This window comes from Gopherus evgoodei, chromosome 10 (assembly GCF_007399415.2).
Source record: "Gopherus evgoodei ecotype Sinaloan lineage chromosome 10, rGopEvg1_v1.p, whole genome shotgun sequence".
NCBI lineage: Eukaryota > Metazoa > Chordata > Testudines > Testudinidae > Gopherus > Gopherus evgoodei.
In genome coordinates this window covers 72792255-72812304 of record NC_044331.1, presented here as the reverse complement: position 1 = coordinate 72812304, position 20050 = coordinate 72792255, and the positions used below count along the sequence as shown (strand labels likewise).

At 42.0% G+C, this 20050-nt stretch overlaps 1 protein-coding gene across 2 annotated transcripts in view; it reads left to right on the top strand.

Moving 5' to 3' along the window:
* The window catches only part of PRKAR1B (protein kinase cAMP-dependent type I regulatory subunit beta), a 114193-nt gene that overhangs the window by 72183 nt on the left and 21960 nt on the right, over nucleotides 1-20050 (top strand). For both annotated transcript variants that reach the window (XM_030578842.1, XM_030578843.1), the window contains exons 8-9: nucleotides 7874-7934; nucleotides 11585-11706. In XM_030578842.1, the coding sequence (XP_030434702.1) occupies nucleotides 7874-7934; nucleotides 11585-11706 (183 nt within the window). The remainder of the gene's footprint in view (nucleotides 1-7873; nucleotides 7935-11584; nucleotides 11707-20050) is intronic.

Genomic DNA, 20050 nt, shown 5'->3' with positions numbered 1-20050 from the left:
TAATCACACAGAAGCTTGTGAACCATTCAGGTTTGATCACTCACTTAGGGGTCAGATGCTCATCTCCATTTGATAACTATCTTCAAAAGCTGGGTGGGTATTTCTGGTGCCAGAAGGAATTTTACTAAAAAGGCATATAACCTGCAGCAGAGGAGCCTGCCCCTTTAATGCTGGTGCAAGTATGCTAAACATAGATACAGCTTGACTATTGTGAGCATCTATCTGATTCTAATATACAGATAACTGCCTTTAAAATGCATTTAGAATCCCTTGCTGCTTTCACACTAAGTTCATAGCAAGATGATTTTGTGTATGAGCACTTTGTTGTTTTTACATTTCAGGGTTGTTGTTTGGTTTTTTTTTTTAAATGTGGCATAGTTGGTGCCATTAAAAATGGAATGTCTACTGCCCTCCATCAGAGAGTTGCTTAGTATTTTAGATGTCCCACATATTGTCTGGTCTCTTACCGGTTACTTCTGCTCATTGCCCTTTTTTTTATCCACTTAAGCATTTCAGTGATGCTTTTAGATTTACTGTATCCATAATTGTAACTTTTTTTTTCTTGGAGTGGACTAAAGTCTGATGCACACTGTCGATCTAGCTTTTGATTTCATTTGCCATGCATTTGTTGCTTCAGCCTGTATTGAAAGAACCATGTTAAAACAGATGTATTTCTGCATATTTCATCTTCTCTTCCTAGGCAGCTTAGCGCTTGAGGGTCATATTTACACTCACTCAACCAGCTGTGATGATAGCAAGCCTCGGGTCAGTTCCTTCAGTTGAGATGTGTAAAAAACTGCTTGGCATTCATTGGAATCTTTCACAAAGCATTATAACTTTGAAATTCTATGGGGGTTAAAATTTAAGTTCTTCTAAACCAGTCAACTCTCTTCCTCACCTCCCCAAATGTTCTTTCTGAGCACGCCACCCAGTTCTCTAACTTTATTTCCTCTGTCTAGGAAAGTTATCTGTGTTGTATGTTGCTTGCCTTACCTATGTAACACGTTTGTGGGTATCTTTGTTTTCATGTTTATATTTTCTTGAATGTGGATAGTAAGGAATCTGTGGCTTGGAATTATCATGCAGCTTAAGTTGCTAAAATGTTGCTGCTGTCTTCCTTGCCATTTGGATTGAAAACCTTTGTGGATAGGGAGCTCCCCAAGACTGCATACAGCGAATACCACATAGACAAGGATAAAAGGAGACAAAATGTCCATTTTCTAATAGTGCCCCTATACTAAAACATCAAGTCCATCTCCCAGCCAAGTCAGCCCTCAGGCTGAGGATATAACACATATTAATCTGTTAAAATGGTGTTATAATTTCTCCTTTCAGAGAGTAATTTACCCTCCCTCCAACACACTTGACCTGGCTGTTATAGGGAAGAAGTTACAGGCTGGACACACAAACTTTGGTGTAGTCAGCCACAACATCACTGAAGTTGTCCACATGAGTCATCTGGCCAATTGTGACCTTCTCACCTCTGATCTGAATGGCTACAAACCCCAACAGCCCCTTTGTCCTGCAGTTGCTGGGGTCTGTCTGTGGCATGACAAGCCGGCCCTGCTTATACACAGTGAGTTACGTAGGATTGGAAGGGACTTCCTTGATCATCAGGGATTGCAGACAACCCCATCATATAATCCCATGGATAAATTTACCAAGCTCCATTTTAAAACTGGTTAGGTAGTTTGCTCCCAACACTCCTAGTGGGAGGCTGTTCCAGGACCTCACCCCGCTGATGGTTAGAAGCCTTCTTCTAATTTCCAGCCTCAATTTATTCACAGCTAATTACTTATATCCATGGGCTATACTGTTGGGACACAACTAATGACCAGTCAAGGTTAGTCCATCCCTACTGTAATGTCTGTCTTCATTTATGTTGTTCTGACCTTGTTTTACCAACAATGCTTCATAGTGCTTTGGATCGGAGAACACTGTTTCTTTTACCGTTCAGAAAAATTAAATCACATCAATGCACATTTTTGTACAATGTACATTGCATGGTGGCCAAAACATAAACCAAATCCAAAGCCTGCATTCCATTTAACATCTGCGCAATATAGCAGTAGGATCTTATGGCACACTTTGTTTTCATGGTTAGTATGCATTGTTTCAGTGACTCTTTGTTGTGCTCCCTTAAGAATGTACATTTTAAGCATAATTCAATGTCAGTTGTATGTAGGGATATACAGCATAACCTTTTTATCTGAAACTTGAGCCTTGTTCTACCATTCGGTAGCCGTTTCTTTGGCTCGTCATTCAAGGCGGGGCTTTTTAGGAAATACCCAATCAACTCCAGACGGTCCAGCTGTACTTCTGAAAATAAATAAATAAAAGGAGCTGGAGAAGGAAAGCAAAGAGGCGAGCAGAGGGGAAGAAAGGGATAGATTGGAATGGGAAGAGAGAAACTAGAGGAGGAAGGGGCAATTTGAGTACCTGTTTGGGGGCATCAGATGCCCTGGCTACCCTAATGTATACAGAACAATGACCAGGCTGGCCCCCATGGGACCTGTTCACAATCTCGGAATCTATGGCATTTGTTTTTTCCAAGCTGTGTGCTGCTTAAACTAAGTTGGGAGCCTGCTAAGTCTTGAGTTCCTCTAAACCAATGGGATTTGAACCCCTTTCTGGGATGTAGTTGGTGAACTAATCTGGTCTTGCTTCTACTGACTGACACCAAGAGGAACACTGTAGCTTAGAATTTAAAGGGAGACACTGCCCTCTCCATATTAAAGATTCCTCTTTGTAAATGGGAACAGTCATCTTTTAAGTAAGAACTTGTGAATGAGCATTCTGCTTCAGAGAAGGAGGGAGAGGAGACTAAGAGGGTGGGTGGAAAGAAACAGAAGGAGATGGAGGGGAGAAAGATCAGATCAGTTTGTCAAGCTCCTTATTAGTGTAGAATTGTTCCCTAAAGTACTATTACTAGTGTTTTTATCTATCCTGGTTTGAAGTGTCCCAAACAATGAGACTTCCCCACTTTCTTTGGTAAACTTTTCCAGGGGCTAATAGATCTCACAGTCAGGAAGATTTTCCTGATATTCGTCTTAAATTACTCCTTTCTTAACTTCCTCCCATTACTCCTAGTTATGCCTCCTTGTATCCTACATTGTAGTTTCTGTGTCTCCTTGGAGTTTACGTCCTTTAGATATTTGTAGATCATTTTCATTTCCTCTCCTTAAAATCCTCTTATTTGTTGATCAGCTAAATGACACATATTTATACTGTTAATATTTACTCAGAAGCCATTCCTAAATGTTTCAGTTAATTCTTCCCTGAATTCTTTACAATTTGTCTATGTCTTTCTGGCAAGGAGGGAACAGACAGATCACAACGGGCTAAGTATAGTTACACCAAAACCATATATGTTATTACTATTATCTCTCTGCTCTGTGGTAGGATGTCTTTGCATATACAGATCAAAATTGTATTGGACTTGTTTTTGCTGCAGTATCACATTGCGAACTCACGTCTGACTGTCCATAAATCTCTTTCAGCATTACTACTTTCCAGGTTTATCTGTCTTGTTGAATATTTGTGCCTTGGATTGCTTTCCCTAGATCTCTTAGCTGTATTTTCCAAACTGAATCTTGTTTTTTTTCTACCTCTGTTTCAAATCTCTCTAGGCCCCTTGGTGGTATTTCCCCATTCTGCCAGCTTTTCACAATGTTTCCCAACCTGCAGATTTCATTAGTGTGTTATTGGCTAGATAGGTCTCCTAGATCATTAATGAGGAGCTTATATAAGGACAGGCCTAACACAGATTCCTGCAACATTCCACTTGGCACCTCTCTGATTCTCAGGTAGACAGGAAACTAATGGAAAGGTTACGATAGAGCAAAGGATTATGATAGTGATCGTATTCTGTCTGATGTACATCAACTCTGAGTAATGTTTTATGGGGCAATCCAGTGCTTTCTTAAAATCTAGATATATTACCCACAACACTTTTCTTCATCCACTGGTTTTGTAATTCTACCACCCTCCTATCTGCAATCAAACTGTGGCCAGTAGCTAGGGCAGGCTACTATACTAAATGGACAAGTTATAAAAAGCAGATGAGATGGCACAAAACAAATGGAAGAATGTGAGGAGAAGGCTGGAGATGGGGATTAAGGGAGGCAGAGAAGTAGGAAATCAAAAATTCTCTCTCTTCTTTTTCCATGTGGTATAAAGGTCAGCAATACTGATCTGAATACCAGAACAAATAACCATGTGTTTGCGTTGTAATAATACTGTAGTAATGTTTTCTCTAAGGTATCCCTCTGCTCTATCCTGGAGGCAGTCAAAACACAGAAGGATATCCGAAAGTAACAACAAAACATTCTGAACTAAGTTTTATGCCCATGCCTGGGCAAGTGCTTTGGAAGTGGTGAGAGGAAGCAGAGAATCTTTTCTTCTGTAATTGGACAGAGTGCAAGAGCTGGTGGCCAAGTAGGGTTGTCTGAAGAATTCAAGAGTTCCATATGAGGGCATTGCTTTGCCTTGCTTTCCTGATGGACAGTGGGGGGATGTACTGGCTCTTGTACATCACAGCAACAGGAGCAGCCCTAGCCGTTTTGCTAGCCAGGATGGAAAATGTTTTTGGCTCCTCCCCACTCTCACCCCCAAATGGCAGACCAAAAACAACGACAAAAAAGCAGAGCCAGCCCAATCAGTGGAGCAAAAATGGCCAGCCAGTCACAGCAGAGTAACTACAACAACAACAACAAAAAGCCGAACAGCACAGTGGTCTGGCACCAAAGGTGGTACCCAGGGTGACTGCCTTTGCTCGCCCACCCCTAGAACCGACCCTGTATTGCAACTCCCACAGCTCAGCATGCTCTCTCCAGCACCCAAGCAGAGTTATGCTTTTTCAAGCACCATGGAATGGCATCCAACTTCAGCATTAATACCTCATTGAGATGAATAGAAGCAATTCCTACATCTCAGAACTATTGTTCCAGGTTGGCTGCAGACTCAGGCACATTTAGTTCATACTTTAAAGGTTTCTTTCCCAAACACATGAACTAGGCCCTCTCTACACTAGAAAAAAATTGTAACCATATTTAATAGGTGTGACACAGGGATGCACCCGCCTGATAATACGGATCTCTTAAGCTGTGTGTAGACAGGGTGTGGGCTTTTTAACATGTGGCAGCCAGCCTTGCTCCTTTTTCATTTCTACCAATTTTGTTCCTTGGTTCTAGGTCCGTAGGCTGAGGTCTAGGGAAACTAGTGGGGCTTTTTGTTGCTAAAATGCATTGTCTCTTTTCTTTTGAAGAACTGTCTTCTTGGTATAGTGGGAGTCAGGAAAACTAGACTTCACTTCTAGCTCTGCCACTGGCTCTGTGTAACCTTGGGCAAGTCCATTTTCCTCTCTTTTCTCTCCTCTCTTTTGTCGTTGTATCTATTTAGACCATAGGATTTTTGACCTAAATGGACTGTCTTTCACCATGCTTCTAGCATCAGCTAGTGCAAATGGAATCTCAGTCTTGATTCTGGTCTCTAGGTGCTATCACAACAATAATCAATATTAATAATTAATTAATAATAAACTTCCATTTAGTTCTTCACACTTACAACATTCCAATCAGGCTAGTTTTGTCAGAGAATTCTATAGAACTGCGTTGGCATTGTTATAATCTTACAGAATCAAGAGTTTACACACACGTTTCTTAAAGAAATTGATGGGCTCTTTGCCCTCAGTGCCAGCCAGGATGTCTAGAGTTCTTACCTTTCTGTCTCTCGTCTAGTTCTCTAAATACTCCAGGGTGTGGTCAGGCAGCCTTTCATGGTTTCTGATTACTGCTTCTTAAAATTCATCTGTGTCCGCAGTAATTTTAAAAGCATTTTCCACATCTGTCTCTACATGCCCTGGCCCATCGATCTAAACCACCAATCTGGTTTTCCGCAGCTGTCAATTTTGCTGGTCTGGTTTCCACTCTGGATTGCAGGGAGGAGAGCAGGGAGTACACAGGGTCCAGTTTTCCATTCATTGTCTCACAGTGAGCTGTCAGGATTTGGCGAGGTTTGCAGAAATTCCTCCATTTGAAGTTTGTGTTTTTACTCTTGGCATTTCCAGTACTCTGACGGCCTCTGAGGTAGAGAGCATAGTTAGTCAGATGAAGAGGTCAGGTGAAGGTTACCAATGCTATCTCAGCATGTGAGAAGAGATCCTGGGAGACAAAGGATCATCGAGGACTATACAATTGTGAAGGATGGGAGCAACGAGGTTGGCTGCTGCTGCTGCTGCTGCTGCTGCTGCTGCTGTGGTGCAAAGGCACCTGGTAGAACGTGGCAATCGCTGCTGGTCTGGTGTTTCTACTCCAGTACAGAAGGAGCCTAGGAGAGGAGCAAAAATGACAGTGACTGCTGCTCCGATGCACAGTGGACTCAGAAGGAGCGTAATTAGCCGTTACTGCTGGTGCTGATGCTTCTATCCCCCTGCAGAGCTGGCGTAGGAGTAGAGAGAAGGTGGCAGCAACTGCTGGTGCTGTTGTTCTGGGGCCAAATCCAAACCCTGTTGAAATCACTAGAAAGACTCCCCTTGACTTCAGTGAGTTTTGGATCAGACCTATGGGTGGGTGTAGGAGGAGAGAAGTTTAGTTTAACTGAATAGAGGTATCTGGCTCTGTTCTTTCCAGAGTTTTGTCCCAATTTTATATTTTCACCCTTATTGGAAGCTTTGACAATGGAGATTATTATACTGCCCTTTTCTTCTCTCTTCCCAGCACCCATCCACACTTTCCTCTTACAGGAGGACAAGACAAGTGGCTCTTTCTACAGCAAACACTAATATTAATTTATGGCTTATCGACCCACAGTGTGAGTAAATGTGGCCTGGGTTTCCCCATTCCTCAAAAGATTAGCATGTCCTCTCTGCACGGGGCTCTGCCTTCATAGCTCTGGCTAGCAGGTGCACCTTCTGCCAAGATATTTCACACAGCCAGAAAATGGGCTCGATTCTTATACAGCTCTGCCAAGTGAATAATTGTAAACCAAGCAAATATTGAGTGATGGCAAGAACAACCTTTTTCTATGGCTTGCTCTTTGTTACCAGGGATGGGACTTGTTCTTTTAGGTCACCTATGACTATACAATGAAGGGAGAAGGGATGAGATTGATAATATGTGAATAAAACTGCTGGGAAAGTTCTGTAGGGCAGGACACCTTTTCTTATGCAAAGAATAATCTGGGTGCAGTGCATCTTGTATTTGAAAAGTCTAGGGTCATAACTGAATCCCTTTCTGATGTTCTGAAAACCCTTTGTGATGGCTGCATGTAACCAGATAAAATACTTCATCATCGTAACTTTTTTCAATAATAACCATACTAATTTTGTTTATTTGTATTCCATATGCACCTAGAGGGCCTAACTAGGTTGGAGCATCATTATAGAAGGTGCTGTAAAGATATATATATATATAAATAATATAAAATAATACTTAATAATAAACTCTTGGTGAGCCCCGTTGAAGTCAAGGGTGTCTGAGCAGACAGATCAGACTGAATCTGTAATGGGTTTCCTCCCATTTTTTAATTGTAAGCTCACTACTTGTGGGCATCATGCATTATTATATCTAAAAATTAATGGAGAAATGCAGATGCTTAAAATTAATTGCTGAAAAGGGACCAAATTCATCCTAGGTGTCCAGTAACTTCATACAAGTCAGTGGAGTTATATGAGGGATGAATTTGATCCTTACTGACATTACTTATCAAGGATATGGCTTACCCAGACATTTTATGAAGAAAATCTTGCTGTAGGCTATTTATACTGGCTGAAGAAAAAAAAATCAGAAAGAGCAGCTGGAGGAGCAAATCACAAAAATACTTTGTGTAATGTTCTGTCTTTTCTCTCTCTTGCTCTCTCTCTCTTTAATAACAGGGCAGCACACTGAGAAAGCGAAAGATGTATGAAGAATTCCTGAGCAAGGTCTCCATTTTAGGTCAGTTGCCCTTTGGACTTCAGTGTTCATTTCTCTGTCACACATGTTGTCTGAATACATTTTGGTCTTTGATGAGATGCTAAAAGTGGCAAGTGGTTGAACAGAAGACCTCACAGTATCATCTCCAGCCAAGGAAAAGCATGTAAAAAAATGCAAATGGTTCTTCTCACTAGAACTCATTTTTCTCACCCTTACTGTGTACCAAATCAGAATTAGGTGGGGTGAAGTCTTTCCTTGAAAATCTGAGTAGGCACTTTGCTAGTAACTTTCTAAGCAGTGGTGTCATAAGTGGGCAGTAGAAGAGGGATTTTTGTAATATGAATGTGTTATAAAGTGCTGTTAAATCTTTCCAGCTGACAGGTGAGAAACTTTTTTTTCCTGCAGGAATGATCTTGTAGCCTCTTATATGCATTTACGTGGGCTAAAAAATCTGACAGTACGGATCTAAGTGGGCTTAGATTGTTTTTGTCCTGTTCTTTTATAACTCAGGTCTTACATTCTTAAAACATCTGTTGAGCTCCTTGTCCTTGGATTTTGTTTCCCTTTGATTAATGTGATAGCCACGAAATTTGGACGTGTTCTTGATGGCCTTCGTAGGAAAAACAACAGCCCCCTAATGCCTGACCAATCAATCACCATTAGGAGAACGATTTCTAATAAGGAGGACAGTGTTAGATGATACAATGAGATGCTGATTCTGTGGGAAATGCATCACGTTCCCGCTTGAAGTCTATCTTTGGCTATTTAAAAAAAATATATAGGTTAATATACTATATAATTGAATAAAAATCTTCATAGTTTCTATTTAAATAACTTGTTTGCTTATTTATGATATTCCGCTACCATTTTAGCTGATACGAGCCTGCAAAAAAGATACTTAGTGAAAATGTACTTGAACTTCTCAGAATATCTGGCATGAGAAATTTGCAATTACACTTGTATTCTTTGATTAATGTCAGGTAAATCATTCATTTATATTCTCATCTTTTCTGGCAGGATGCAAAAGAGCCTTCTCCATTACTCAATTAAGTCTTCATAAATTAGGAATGCAAATTATGCCAAATTATATGAAGTGTTTAAGGAAAAAAAATCTCTGCACCTGCACTAATGAAGTACAATTACAGCAATGCGACATTTAAAAGTAATTTCAGAGTTTGAAGTTATTCAGAAATGAACTCCCTTAAGCATGCAAGTTGACACTGTAATCTTATACTCAGTCCTCACTTCAGCAAAACTCCCATAGACTTCAGCTCAGCCACTTTAAAATGCACCATTATTTGGTGTAGGAGGTTCTCCTCAGTAAAGACTGAATGAAGACTTCAAATTTGGCTTTATTTTCAATGCAGAACGTTATTAGACAACATATGTAGTGCTGTGGATGCATTGAGAATTTAGCTGAAATATCTAATACTATTTTGTGTTTAAACAGTAGATGACAGCTGGCAAACTCAATAGTCATTTGAGACATCTCAGCCATACAGTACTGATAAATCAACCCAATTTCCCACCTTAACCGAGTCAGAACTCAGTAATTTATTGATATAAACATTTGATGTTTTGAATATAACATTTCCAGGTTTGAATACTTCCTCTAACTAGTCAACTATGGCATTTTAGACGTAAAGTTTTGAAAATTGCATTCAGACAGATTATGATGCGCAGGTTCAATGTATATTTCAAGATATGAGAACATTAATATTTTGAAAACTTTCCTCTGAGGCTATTTAAATGTGAGATCAAGATTTGATATGCAAAATTAGGAGATTACAAATCTGTATATAATCTACTTAATTTGCATGTATAAATTTACCTCTGGAACTAAAAGAACTTTAAACAGTTACTTCATGTAAATTCCTCTATAAAGTTTTTATTTGCAAGTACCATTAACTAATGTATTTGTAATGGTACAATCCCTGTAGACAAGAGAGAGACTTCGTGACCAGAGCTACAATTAGCTTTGAATTTTTCATAAAGCCAACTGAAGAAAAAGTTTAAAGGGACTCTTTCTTTTCATTGTTAATTACTGACTCCTTTTTTTTTTTCAATCAGAAAGCCGGTTCTTCCAGTCTTTAAAAAAGGATTTTATGCATATTTTTAATTAAGCTGTACACTTTTTGAATATTGCACTTACAATATTTTTATGGGCTATGTTTGCAAAGTAAAGGTCATAAATGATGTAGGAAAGTAACTTAGTATGTAACTATGGAACAAAATTATTGAAACCGTTATTTTTAAGTGCACATGAGGAAAAAAAGGAATAACAGAAAATGCTCAGTTATATGTACCAAGTCACTCTGAACTTACTGCCACATAGTTTTGTTAGACCCAATACATACTTCTGACTTCTGCCACAGGTTTATTTTAATATGCCTAATTTCAGCAACAAAACTTTTCTTTTTTCATGATGCTTCTAAATAGCTTTTTGAATAACAAGAGGAGGAAGCAGGGTAGAGTTTAATAAAGAAGAGGCCAAATTAAGCCCTAACATCAGCAGTTATGATTCTTGACTTCAAGTAATTCATACTAAAACGTCCGTTCTCCCATCATTAGTGAAGTCCTGTTGCATGCATTTTAATGTTTACTAGCAAATTCTGCTTTGAAGACATACAACATTTTTAGGCCACTCTTGGAAAATAAAAGATCCATTCCTGCATTCCTTGTGCACTTCAGTTGGCCAAAATTGTCACTGAAATTAGGTTACAACCTTAAACATAACCATGCTAAAACAGCCTGATCTTGAGGCCCTCATAACAATGAGAGTTTTTCCATTGGCTTTAATGGGACACTGATCAGATGCCTGGAACCAGGTTCTCATCTCTTGTTGTCTCCTTTGTAGCACAAAGCATACACCTACACTGCAAGTGACAGTGAGTCTCTGAGTCCAGGTCTATAGACTCAGGCTCACGGGTCTTGTACCATGGTGCTAAAAACAGCCATGCAGACATTTGGGCTCAGGTTGGAGCTTGGACTTTGAAGCCTCGGAGGGGATGGGGGCTTCAGAGACCAAGCTCCAGCCCAAGCCAGCAAGCCTGCCCGGCTGTTTTTAGTACTGTGGTACATGCCTAAAGCTCTAGACCCGAGTTCTGAGTCTCACAGCTGCAGGGCTGCCATGTGCAGCGTAAATGTACCCTCAGAAAACAGGCTGTAAATAGCCAACTGAGAATCCGCTCATCAGGGAAGAACTCTCACCCGTGTAGCCAGTAGAGCTTGCTGCTGCACTCCTTCCTCTCTGGTGCTGGTGTTCATCAGAGGCAGTGAGGGAGTGGAACTCTGCTCGGCTCTTTCGCAGCTGGGCTCATGCACAGCTCTTATGGTAGGGTAGCTCCTAGTCTGCTCAAATACACTTCGGGTCAGGGGCAGCACACAGCAGATCTTGGAATCAGGGAGATATAATCGTCTGTTGCTACCTAACGTTTAAAATTATTCACTTCATCTTGAGCATCAGAAATCACACAGATAGTCAATACTTTCATGTTTCCTGAATAGAGATTTAGGCAAAAGGCACTGATGAAATAAAAGTGAACTGACCACAATTTCATTGTCTTCTAATATTTCTTTTTAAACAGAACCAGAAGTATCAGGTTAGATGTGAATCCTGTGTCAAAGTTAGACACTTTTACAGTAAAGCTGTATCATCTTTAATATTTTAGAATCATTGGACAAATGGGAACGCCTTACAGTAGCAGATGCACTAGAACCTGTCCAGTTTGAAGATGGAGAAAAAATTGTGGTGCAGGGAGAGCCAGGGGATGACTTTTTCATCATCACAGAAGTAAGTGTGGCTTTCTGACAGAATTTCCCCTGGTGGGGTTATGTTCAAGCGATTGGAATGAAAAAAGTTGGCCAAATTTAATCTTAGTTCATCCATTGTAAATCTGGAATAACTTGACTGAGGTTAGTAGAGCTACTCCAGAATCAACTGAGATCAGAATCTGTACCACTGGCTTCTAGGGGGAAGTGCGGCCGAGGTGGAACTGCTATGTAATAATCGAATAATGCTGATCTGTAATTTATGAATACTGTATGTGGTGTGGTCAGTAAAGTAGAGTATGGTATAACTGTGCTGGGTTATTAGATTTCCTGTATGAATGTATTGGTCTAGCTTAAGAGGGGGATGTCGTCAAAACAAGCAAGAAGGCAACGCAATGGCTCTAGATAATTGTGATGGGTGTTAATCTTTTCCAGGCTAATGTGGGGTGACTGAGGCTCAGAAGGGACTAATTAACCTGATACGCCACCCCCGGGGGAGGGATTAGGTTGACAGGCAATCTCTGAGGATTGAGCCCAGCTGAGCAGGAGCAGGCAGGTCTGGTATAAGGCCAGGAAGAGCAGACAGAAGGGGCTGTACTGTGGGTTTAGAGAGGAAAGAAGGAAATCCTGCGGAAAAGTAGGAGCCCTGAGATCCAGGCCCTGAAGAAGGCGTTTACCCAGGAGTTTACCCAGGAGGAGTGAAAACCTGATAGAGGTGGAGTAGGAAAAGGCTTGGGGTTAACTGCAGTAAGGTTTGGGTCAGTGCAGACCTTGGCCCAGCGGGTCCCAGAGCAGGAACCTGGAGTAGAGGGAGGGCACAGGTTCCCAGACACTGAGGAAGTGGTATAGCCAGTGATGAGCTGCCAAAATATTAACAACCGGTTCCCTCCTCCTCACCCCACGAGGGGGTCATGTCCCCCCCAGGACTTCTGCCCATCCAAATCCCCACGCTCCTTGACAGCCCTCCCCAGACCCCTGCCCCATCCACACCCTTCCCTGTCCCCTGACTGCCCCCTGCCACCCCATCCAACCCCTTCTTTCATTCCTGATGGCACCCCGGGACCCCTGCCCCATCCAACCACCCCTTCTCTCTGTCCCCTGACTGTCCCTGGAATCCCTACCCCTGACTGCCCCCCACCACCCCATCCAACCCCTGCTCCTTCCTGACTGCCCCCCCGGGACCCTTGCCCCTGTTCAATCTCCCTGTTCCCTGCCCTCTGACCGCCCTGACACTAAGCCACCCCCCCAACTCCCCTGCCCTCTATCCAGCACCCCCTCCCTACTCCCTGCCCCCTTACCGCTCTGCCTGGAGGTGGGGGCCGGGCCAAGGCTGGGACCGGAGTGGCTCGGCCAGAGCCAGGGCACTCGGCCGGGCCCGGGCCCAGACCCTGGGAGCTGGACCGGAGCCGCGTCGCCCTGCCGAAGTCAGGGCCGGACCCCGGGAGCCGGGCCGGAGCCACGCCGCCTGGCCAAGGTCAGGGCCGGACCCCGGGAGCCAGGCAGGAGCTGCGCCGCTCAGCTGAGGTCAGGGCTGGGGTTGGGGGCCAAGTTGGAGCCATGCGGCGCCTGGAGCCCTCCTCCCGCTCGTGCCCTCGCCCCCCAGGTCACCTGGGGGAAGCCGCTGCTTCCTTCTCAGCCCTCCCAGGCTTCCCGCACAAACAGCTGATTCGCGGGAAGCTGGGGAGTGGGAGGAGAAGCCGGGGATGCATTCAGGAGAGGAGGCAGAAGCGGAGTGAGATGAGCTGGGGCTGGGGGAAGGGCAGGAAGCTGCTAGAGCTTTTGTTAAATTTAAAGGCCCTTTTTGAACCAGTTGTCCCTGGCGGGACAATCAGTTCTAAACGGGCTTTTAAATTTAACAGCCGGTTCCCATGAACCGGTGGGAACCAGCTCCAGCTCACCACTGGGTATAGCCTTGGATTGGAGGACTGCTGATACCCGAGAAGGGAAAAACTATAGTGACCTAATCAGTGGGCCAAGCCATGAAGAGGGAGCAACTGAGTCACAAAGAGGAAGCATAGAAACTCCTGGTATGCAAGGGGGGCTGCGGCATGAACAAGAGAGAGATCAGGGCAACAGACTGAGTGGAGTTACTCCCCATACACAGCCACTCCAGCCATGAGTGAACCCTGTGACAATAAGCATCCTCCTAACAAATGCTTGGTGGTGGGTGGAGGAGAGGGGCAATTCCAAGACCCTGGCTATTAGAGGTGAAGATGGCTTCCAGGCTCCAGCCCGAAGTTCCTCAGCTGTTTTGCTGAGGTTGGGACTGTAGAGATCAAAAGGACCCTGAACAGTGAAAAGGACTCTCTCTGGAGAGTAAGGGAGTGGAAGCTGAGTGTCTGCTGTCCTGGGAGACATGGAATACAGACACTGGTCTTGTGGGAGTGGCTGAAGCAGTTGGGGCTTTCCCCAGCCCTGGGCTTATGTCTCAGGGAAAGTCTATACAGATGCCTATCTATCTGTTGTTTTAAGATCTGTTTTCTCTGAAATGCTTCCGTTCTAAATAAGCAGTACTTTTGCTTTAAGAAGGTGCTCCTAGAAGGAACAGAACTGCAGGTACTGAACCAAACTCGGGCCTGCTGAAATAATCACAGTTAACACCGGAGATCTGCAGCCCAAAGTCTGGTCCAAGAGTGTGAGAATTATGGGATTCCCTGCTCACTTCCTCCCCACCCAAGAGAGGTGAAAGCTTGAGGCCTTAGGGCGGGGGGGGGGGCAGGAGGGCTGGGGGAAAAGACCAGGAGGGGTCAGAGGTGCAGTTAGCCCAGCAACTGTGACAGGTGGTAGCGGTAATCTGTTCCTCTACTTTGCTTAAACCAAATCTGGGTGGCTGAGAGGCTTTCTTGCTTGCTCTCACACAGGCAGTCAGACCAATCAGGCATCTGAGACATCCTCTGGGAGGTCATTTGACACTTCCCTTTCAGCTCCATCATCTCCTTTCTGCCTCACAAGCAAGCAGATGTTGATGGGTATTTGACACACACATGCAAATATAGTGCAACATGGAGCAAGAAGATAATATAAAAATGACTCAAAAATACAAAAACAGCTTTAGTGTGTGACCATATTCTTACAGTATTAGGAACCCTCACTCCATCTATCCACATCCAAGAGTTTTGGCTGCATAGTTTCTATTGCTAGCTCAGGGAATGTACATATACAAAGGTATAGACCCTACCCATTAAGCCCCACTCTAGAATCATTAGGGGCCTGCAAAGCAGAATCTCCGAATTTTGTGAGGGCAGCCAGAGCTCCTTTGGCTCCCTCCTCTCTCAGATTTTTGGGCAGGTACCTCTACATAAGGCTGGCAGCATGTGACCCACAATGAATATAGTGTGTATAAAATACCTTTTTTTCCTTCCTTTTTATGTGGGTGTTGAAGCACAGAAGAAACTTTGGACCTGGCTTCCCTACTTTTGATACCTACAAAATTTTGAGTGCAAGTCATTGCATCTGCATATCTGGTAGTTAAAATGTCTAAATGACATTAATTGTGCCCACAAAAAAATGTGGGTGCAAAAAGGGAGGACAGATTTTCAAAACCCAGCCCATAATATATTTGTAGTTAGTAAAACAGCTTGTATGTAAGTAGCATTTAAAAAATATAGCTTCTTTGTCAAACAACACAGTGTACATTTCTACAAGTTTTCTAAAAAATTTGTGGCTCCATGGAGCAGCAAAAGGCTACAGTATTAACTAAGTTTTCTTAGCCATCAAATCCAGTGTGGAAAATTGGCAGCCTGCTTAAGAATTACCAAAGGCCTTTATTTTCCTCCTCTTAACCGAACAGCTGCGAAGACTTGAATGGGGAGCAAAGCACTAGCGCTGCATACTCATGTATTATCTGTTCTTCTATCCCTCCAGCCATTCATCCATTCACTCCTAGAATTTCATCTACATGTTTCTCACTTTGGAAGCTGCCTGTGTTTTTCTGCGTTAAAGAATGAAATCCCCTTACCAGTTATTTTATATACAAGTTACACTTGTGCCTGCTTGTGCTGCTGTAGTTCTGAGTTTGTAGTTTGAACCTCATTTCACAGAAGTTTATGGCTCAGATATAAAACTTTTTTCAGGAGATGTGAGCAGAGCCATCAGGAACAAATTATTTTGCAAACTTTGGTTGAAAGTAGTTTGGCTGGTTTGCAGTTACATATGTCCAAAAAATATTAGCTCCTTTCATATTCTTTTTTTATTTATGGCCTTACATCCACAAATACTCTACAAACATTACCGAGTTATTTGCATGCTATAAAAACAGGAATAATTTCACATGCAACTGAAATGCAGTCACTTTTGGGGTGCGGTATGGCAGTTGTTTAACAGTACACAGTGACACTATGCAGAAGCAATTTTAGACTGGATTTTTATTATATATTATGTTAATGCAAAATGAAAATGAGTCAACAATGTGATGCAGTTACAAAAAAGGTTACTATCATTCTGGGGCATATTAATAGGAGTATCGTATGTAAGACATTGGAGGTGATTGTCCCACTCCACTTGGCAGCAATAGGGCCTCAGCTGTGTCCAATTCTGAGCACCACATTTTAGGATAGATGTGGATAAGCTAGAGAATCCAGTGGAGAGAAATGAAGAGTCCAGTGGAGACCTATGGGGAAAGGTAAAAACAACTGGACATGTTTAGTCTTGAGAAAAGAAGGCTGATGGGGGACCTGATAATCTTCAAATATGTTAAGAACTTTTATGAAGAGGATGTGGATCGATTGTTCATCATGACCACTGAAGGTAGGACAAGAAGTGATGGGCCTGCAGCAAGTGAGACTTAGGTTAGATATTAGGAAAAACTTTCTAACTATAAGAGTAATTAAGCTCTGGAATAGGCGTTCAAGGGTGATTATGGAATCCCCATCACTGGAAGTTTTTAAAAACAGGTTGGACAAACACCTGTCATGGAAGCCTAGGTTTACTCGGTCCTGCCTTGGCTGGACTTGATGATGTCTTGATGTCCCTTCTAGCCCTACATTTCTATGATTATTATGTACAATAGGTGTGTACTTAGAAAAAGCAATGGCCCAGCTTCTGAAGCTTTGAAACAATCACAGGGACTTCTGGGATTGATGTTCCAAAGGGTGTCTCCAAGTTTATATAGTTTTGTAGCTCTTACCATATAAGAGTCCCTAGGAGTGTCAGGCCTACCACAGATTTTAAATAGTTGGCACCATAGTTTTTGTTAACCTGCTCTATAAGCCACCCATGTTTTGTTAACCTTCATAGTTGTTTTTCTCTATAACATTACTTTGAGGTGCTAACATTCCAACCATGTTGGCTCTTCACAGGAACATTCCTGGTACATGGGGTAGCACCTGACATGATTTGTGCAAAGAAATGTATACATTCAGCAGTACTCAAATGGTAACTTGAATTTTTGATTAGCCTAGTTAGTATGTTATGCCTCTTACACTTGACAGTCAAACTGTTTTCTGACGCTGTTGGTTTGGCAATCATCTGTGTTGATTTTTGTGGCCAGTCATAATTATATGTTTATTTAGCTGTGAGTTTGCAGCCCTGTTTTGATTCCAGGAAATAATAATGTTGTTCTGTAAACTATTGTATAGTGTCTGCTTGATACAATACCAGCTGTTCAATATGAAGAGGAAGATATTATTGAGTTGGTTGGATTTTCATTTTTTATAATAACCATTTTGCAGCACCTAGATATGGTATCTATGACAAATAAATTAGTAAAACCAATAGATTATTTTGTGACAATATAGACAGCATTCGTTACAAAACAATTCAAATGTCTTGTGGTTCAGTGCAGCTATAACTTTGTATTTTAAATATACAAATATCCATACACACAGTTATTGACAATACATGCTTTTGTGCTTTTTTATTTAACCTAATATCTATGGCTACTTTCCTCCAAGGATCTCCACAAAAGTACACGGAGATCTCCAAGAGAACTCAGCCACCTCCTAAACTTCCACTGGGTCCCAGTCACAAGTTTGCAAATACTACTACTGTACTCGTGATGGATGCAGGGAGTCCTATCCTCCAATTATTGTTATGTTTAACCATTTTAAAGATTGATTAAACTTCACAACAACACGATGAAGTAGATAGCCATTATTCCCATGTTACCGATGTGTGACCTGAGTCACAGAGAGTTTGAGGGCAGTGTCCATTAATTGAGAGTGCATCCATTTTTTCCTGAAGTGCTGAGTACCCACCGCTCCTACTGACTTCAGCTGGAGATATCAGTCTCAACACATCTGCAAATGTCTCAGACTGGGTGCCAAAAAAAGGGTAGTAACTAAATTAGCATCCACTTGTGAAAAAAGGGACTAAATGCTTTGGGTCAAAGTGAGTCAGTGACTAAGTAAGGAACAGAACTCAGGATTCCTTTCTTCCATTCTATTTACCTGGCCCCACCCTGTCGACATAGAGCACTTCATTTTTCTAACTCATTCTGGCCTTTTCTCTGTCCCTGAAGGGGCAAGATATGTGGCTCCCTCCAAAACCAGTGAATGTTTGCAAATTTGCTATAAATTAGCTATCTGGCCTTCCTCCTCCTCCAATCAAAACTTTCACACTCCTGGATGATCAGAAAAGCAAACACAAAGTAAACCATGAATAATTTTCTGCTGACTGCATACGGTGGTGGAGTCCATCTTTCTCTTAACAGGCACATTGAGTATTTTTGTCACATGGAATAATCTTCACTGCCTTGCATTTGTTCACTCATCCTGCTAGTACCATAGCACTCTTTCCACATAATCCTTTGGCTTATTTTATTACTTATATAGTCAGTGTTCAAGCCGCTGTTCAGGAAAGCATCTCTGTTATGCATTACAGTATTTAGCATTCCTAAGCATGTGTTCACGTCCCATTTGAAATCAAAATCAAGCACTTTTAAGTGCTTTCATGAACAGGGCTGGCCTATGCAGGCATTTAAGTGCTTTCCTGAATGATAGCTGTGATCATTAAAGAGATTTATTTTAAAAAAATACATGTCTACACTGGCACAATATGTCATACATAAGATAAAGATGAGAATAGGGGACCCATTTCTTTCCTTAGTTATAGCTGTGTGACTCTGCTGACTCCAGAAGGATTGCACTGATGGGAAAGAGGGCAGAATCTTGCTCAAGAAGTGAGAGAGACTCTAGTTTTAATGTCTGCACTAATAATTTTTAGCCTCCTTTGAGATCTATGGAAGAAGAGTGCCACAAAAGTGCAAAGCATCGTCATCCATACTTTACAGAAGAAGAAACAATAATTTATATTCCGGTTTGCCCCAGAGGCTTCAACCAGTCAGGACTCTGTTGTGTTAGGCCCTTCCCCAAAGAGGGGTTCACGTGACTTCTTCGGTGTGTATACAAAAACATTTAGTTTGTGGCCAGCTCCCCTAGTGTGCTGCATAATGAGTCTCTGTGTGGGCTCTGCTGACATGCTCTAACAGTTCCTTTGTGCACTTTGATCTATCTTGCTTTGAAATAGGAATAGATCAAAAATGTAATAAGGAACTGTTACTGTACTTCAGCACACTCCATACAGCCACTCTTGTGCGGCAGGCTAGTGTAGGATAGGTTCACATCCCAGCTTGCTGCAAACTAAATGTTTGTGTAGACAAGCCCTTACTTGCACAAAGTCAATGTCACAACCATGATAAAAACCCTGTCCCATATCTAATCCATCTATCCTCATTGTCTGCCAAATGAGTAGCGTAGCCCCTCTCTGTCCCCATTTCCTTATATGCAAAAAACTGAGGGAATTATACTATTAACAGAAAACCCCTACCCATTTAAGATGTCCATAGCCACATGTACTGGAGGTAGGAAAGTATTATTAGCCCCAGTTTGCAGATGGGCAAACAGACACAAAGCATGTATGTGTGCGTTTGTGTCTGTCTGTCTATCTGTCTTTCTCTCTCTAGTGGTAAATATATCCTCAGGATTCCAGGACAATTAAGCTTTTCTTTCACCCTAAATTTTCATAAACACTCATACGATGTCTTCCTGCATTAGAATGGGCTCCTCATTTTTCACGTAAATCTACAATCAGCAGCAGACCCCCATCAAGACTTGTCTCAATTTAAATATGTAATGGCTAAGAAAATTGTTTTTCAGATGTAATTTTTTTTTACCTTCTGCACCATACTTCATAATTTAAAGATACAAGAAATCAGTAGTGACTTTAGCCTTTAATAGTAATGAAATAACTATTGGCCCCAGATTTATTTACTACTGAGTTGAAACTGTTTTTTTTTTTTAATCAAAACGGCAGGCTCTGTATTTTCAGACATTTACAGATCTTGTTTTCCACTATGCTTTTCACACAACAAACTCAGGCTTTCTCAGACTAGACAGATGTGGAATGTATCTGTTGGATTCCAAGGTCAT